This window comes from Penaeus vannamei, chromosome 20 (assembly GCF_042767895.1).
Source record: "Penaeus vannamei isolate JL-2024 chromosome 20, ASM4276789v1, whole genome shotgun sequence".
In the NCBI taxonomy this organism is placed as follows: Eukaryota; Metazoa; Arthropoda; class Malacostraca; order Decapoda; family Penaeidae; genus Penaeus; species Penaeus vannamei.
The window spans coordinates 14,863,136-14,868,135 of record NC_091568.1 but is presented as its reverse complement, the minus strand read 5'-3'; the positions used below and the strand labels follow the sequence as shown (position 1 = coordinate 14,868,135).

Here is a 5,000-nt window from a genome sequence, read left to right as displayed (position 1 = left end):
AGAGAGAGAGAGAGAGAGAGAGAGAGAGAGAGAGAGAGAGAGAGAGAGAGAGAGAGCGAAAGCGAGAGAGAGAGAGAGAGAGAGAGAACGAGAAAGGCAGACAAACATGTTGAAAGCGCTTACAAAATTCTGACAAACAGCAACTACAACGTTCCCAGCACTAACCTTCCCGTGCGGTGCAATGATGCAAAACCTAAATTTGACAACACGGGCGCACGCGGAATTACTAAATAAAACCCGGTAAAATCCTTCAACTGGGAAGCGCCCACGACTCACAACCGGACAATTAAAGACCAAGGTTGAAGATTCGAAGGCGTTGGTAATGGTAAACTCAAGACCACGTATTCGCACTCACACACACACGCACATCCATCACACGGGCACAGCCCCTCCATTAACCCCCCTAACAAACAAACAAACAAAAACACACATACAAATTACCCCCCACCCCCACGCTCACAAACCGACACACGCGCATAGAAACCCATCCACCCACACAAGCACAACCCCCCAACTAAACTACACACGCCCGCGTATACACACAAACAAACACACACAAACCCACCCACCCACCCACACAAGCACAACCCCCAACTAAATCACACACGCACACACACACACACACACACATACACACACACACACACACACACACACACACACAGACACACGCACGCATACACACACACACACACAAACCCACATCACGTACCCAAAGACACTTAAAAAAACAGGAAGAGGCCACGAAATACATTTTCGTATTACTCATCCCTTGCGGCCTTATACGCCAGGTGACTCACAACACACCCAACCTGCCTGGCGTGTCTGAGACTCACCTGGACTCACCTGGACTCCTTTTACCCCTTGGCCCCATCCGTTCGGTTTGAACAAATACATTTAAGCTCCCTGTCTTTAAAGAACAAGTAAAAAAAGAAAAGAAAAATAATAATAATAATTTGAAGTCAAGGTGCGTGTCCATTGTTTTTATATAAGACTATGATTCATCGGGTAAGTACATGTTGACAGGAAGAACTCGGTCTTAAAACAATGAAAAATTATAAAGTGTTTAGATGGAGAATGTATATACACGAACATATACAGCATGTGCATCCCCCCCCCCCCCCCCTCTCTCTCTCTCTCTCTCTCTCTCTCTCTCTCTCTCTCTCTCTCTCTCTCTCTCTCTCTCTCTCTCTCTCTCTCCCTCTCTCTCACACACACACACACACACACACACACACACACACACACACACACACACACACACACACACACACACACACACACACACACACACACAACTAGATAAACACAAATATATAAATGTAAACGCAAACGCAAACATGCACGCACGCACACGCATACACCCACTCGAATGAATAGACAGACAGTTGAACAAACGCAAATGGAATAGATACACAGAGAGACCGAAATAGACAGACAGAAAATATACTCCTTCGTCTATTTCTAGTCCATGCGCACCGAACAAATATCCTTCCATTTCATCGCGCGGTTACAAGACGGGAATAAAGAAGAAGAAAAAAAAATCACATAAATACCGCTTTTTTCCAGCAACCGCACTACCTGTTGTAAGAGGGGGGGGGGGATGCGACATCCGCGTATGACGTCATGCATCGCCACCAGCAAGCGCAATCGTGTTCATGCAGATGTAATAAAACGCAAGATTAATTCATCCAATCAGAGGAATCCCACAACTTCCGGATGGATTATTTCCTGAACAAAATAAGAATGCCAAACGGTGATCCAATATTTCGAAACGGAAAAAAATGAGGACGTTCACAGGAAATAACAAGCTTACTGTCATTCTCTCATTCTCATTCTCATTCTCTCTCTCTCTCCCTCTCGTCTACAATCAATATTTCATATCCAAATCACCGTATTTTTTTAAAATCATAATTAAATAAACAACTTCCATAAGCTCTTCATAATCAAATGAACCTTTCAACATTTTTTAAACAATCAAAAACAACGTGTCACAACAGACCCGATCCCCCCACCCAATTTCTCCTTCTAATCCAACCTCCCCCTCTCCCTGCCTCCCCAGCGTGCCTAGCGACGTGGCATCCCTGGAGCGGAGACGCCCTTCGTCACGGCGGCCCCTCGCCCCCGTCCGAGTTCATCGTCCAGCCCTCCAACGTCACGGTGCCGGAGGGGGAGCGCGTCGTCCTCAAGTGCATGGTAAGTTGCAGCCTTGAGGACGTTGGAGCTGGCTTGTGCCGATTGATTGATGGATATATAGATAGATAATAATAGTAGCTGTAATAATAATGATGATGGTGATGATAATTGTAATAATAATTACTTATGGTAACAGTAGTAGCAATAATAATAATAATAATAATAATAATAATAATAATAATAATAATAATAATAATAATAATGGTAACAACAGCAACAACAACAATAATATTTTAAACTAAATAAATAATAATAATATCAGCAACTATTTCCCCTCCAAAGCACTCACACCTCCCCGCTCTCCTCCCCAGACGTCCGAGCAAGCCCACGTGTGCCGCTGGTACTACCTGGAGCTCGGCCTCCACTTCTTCGATGAGCGCATCACGCCGGTGCTAGTCAAGGACTTCAGCCCGGCGCACCAGAGGGACTGCTCCATCAAAATAAAGCAGGTAAGCCCCCTCCCTGTACGTATAGCTGGCTTAGCGGCCGAAACACACTTTTGGATGATCGCAGCGAGTCAATTCAATATTTGCGAATGTTTTTCGAGTACTAATTGTACTGATACTGACCAATACTTTTTTGGATGGTTTCAGGTGCGTAAAGTTCAAGAGGGTCAGTGGCTGTGCCAGGCTCTCAAGTTCCATTCGTCGAAGTTCCTCATGAGCAAGCCAGCGACGCTTAGAGTTATCACAGGTAGGAAACTGCATTCACCTCCTTCGGGTTTAAGTTCTTAAAATATAGAAATTACTTTCGGTTTACATTTAAGGTTTCTAATTTTTACTCTAGACTATATTAATTCAAATTTCCATCAAAACACGTGCGAAAGTGTTATGCAGAGTTTCTAATGGCATTTGTGTGGCATTGCAGAGGCGGAAAGTGCCACTTGGTCCCCCCCCGTCACGGAGCCCATCTCGCCGAGGCATGGCCGACGGGAGCATGAGAAGGTATACTTCACGATGTTATTTCAAGTACTGTAAGAAATCCACTCCCTTCATATTTACTTTTGTTGATCTAGATAAGATAAATCCAAGTTTTCTCTGGCGCCAATGAAGCTCGGTAACTCAATATTCTTTTGGTTTCAGTCTGAGCCCGTGGAGTTTGAGGGCACCGACGAGGACCAGATTCAGAACACTCCCGTGGGCGAACCGAAGGTGCTCAAGTGCCAGGTGAACCAGCCGATAACGTTCTGCTCCTGGATCATGCCGCACGGAGCTGTTCTCTCTAAATCCCAAGGTAAATAAAGAAATGCTCTTACGCCTCATTACTTCTGAATGTACGTACATTACGCGATGAAAAACGGCACCTTATCATTCGTCGACACAATCTCACGGAATCCGTCTTTCCAGAGGACGATAACCAGAACCGATCCAAACACTTCACGGGCGACTACAGAATCGAGGGCGACTTCAAAGAGGGCAACTGCTCCCTGGCGCTGCAGGAGGTGAAGCCGCACGACGAAGGCAACTGGCGGTGTGTGGTGCGGGTGAGGCCCTCCGGGGAGGACGTGAACGGCCCGCTCATTCACCTGCATATGACAGAGCACCATCTACCCAAGCAAGGTCAGTGCCTCCTCCTCTGAGATGCGCATAATGACGCTTGCGCCTTTTCTTGCTTAACTGTGATGAAATGACAGAAGTTCAGTTCATTATTCCTTTTAATATTTTTGGTGGTATACCATACTTCAATGGCTCTTTTTTAAGTTTAAAATAATATCATTTTTTAGGAGGAACAGCACTGGTGGACCCAGAGGACGACTCTTTAAACTTGCTGGTTATCAGCTTGGTGATAATCTGCAGTTTTCTGTCCATCATCGTCGTCCTGCTGTTCATGTGCCTTTACCGCCGCGTCAAGAACTCGTCGGAGGAGACCCGCAAGATCCTGCAGATTTCGCCCCGAAGCAGCATGGAGTTCCAGCACAAGACGCTGCCCGTCACGGAGCTCACGTCCGACTCCGTAATGGCGGTGGAGCCCAGGAAGAAGCGGCCCCTCAACTACGTGGACCTGCAGGACTACAGCCAGTACCTAGACATGTCCAAGGGCTCGGCTTCGGACGGCGGCTACATCAGGATGTCCGGCTCCAGCCTGAGGTCGTCCACGTCGTCGCGCACCACGCTGTCCACCCTGTCAACCCTGCCCGTCGGCCGCAGCCGCTCGGCCAGCAACAGCACGACCCTGAGCGACGGCTCGCCGCACCTGGGCACCGTCGTGGACAACCCCTCCTACAACGCGGACGCCGTCCTGGCAGGCAGGGGCGTCGGCATCCCGCGCCCCGCCTCCGTCTACAGCAACGACCACGTGTACGAGGAGATAAAGGAGAAGAAGGAGGAGGTGCCGGCGATGGGCAAGATCGAGGAGGCATCGCCGGCGGTCACGCCCACCTACACCAACACCTCCGAGGACTACCAGGGCTACATGATCCCCAAGAAGTCCCCCTCGTCGGAACCCCTACCCTGCGTCCCAGCGATGCTGCCCAAAGGAAAGCCACCTCTGCCAGACCTGCCGGCGCTCCACAGCCATCTTCTGCCCCCCAGGGATGCAGCAGACGAGGCCGCCCCGTCCTACTCACGGGTCGGCGAAGGCAGATCGTTCCCAGCTGGCGTGGGCGCCCCGACGCCCTCCCCGCTGGGACCCGGCTACTCCCGCGTCGGGACCGCGACCCAGGACCCCATGGAGGCCTACGACACGCCCCGCCCCATCCCCACCGCCGTCCTCGCCGCCGACCCCTTAGAGGGCTACGACACCCCCCGCAGGACGGGCTCCGAGGCCTCCCTGCAGCCGCTGCCTGTGCTCTCACCCGAGGTGTG

General features: G+C 49.8%; 1 protein-coding gene across 1 annotated transcript in view; it reads left to right on the top strand.

The window, feature by feature from the left end:
• The window catches only part of LOC113805903 (uncharacterized), a 15,052-nt gene that overhangs the window by 8,993 nt on the left and 1,059 nt on the right, over nt 1-5,000 (top strand). The window contains exons 2-8 of the mRNA XM_027356973.2: nt 2,063-2,196; nt 2,508-2,645; nt 2,790-2,889; nt 3,064-3,140; nt 3,279-3,429; nt 3,543-3,755; nt 3,920-5,000. The exon at nt 3,920-5,000 is cut by the window's right edge and continues 1,059 nt beyond it. Coding sequence (XP_027212774.2) covers nt 2,063-2,196; nt 2,508-2,645; nt 2,790-2,889; nt 3,064-3,140; nt 3,279-3,429; nt 3,543-3,755; nt 3,920-5,000 — 1,894 coding nt within the window. The remainder of the gene's footprint in view (nt 1-2,062; nt 2,197-2,507; nt 2,646-2,789; nt 2,890-3,063; nt 3,141-3,278; nt 3,430-3,542; nt 3,756-3,919) is intronic.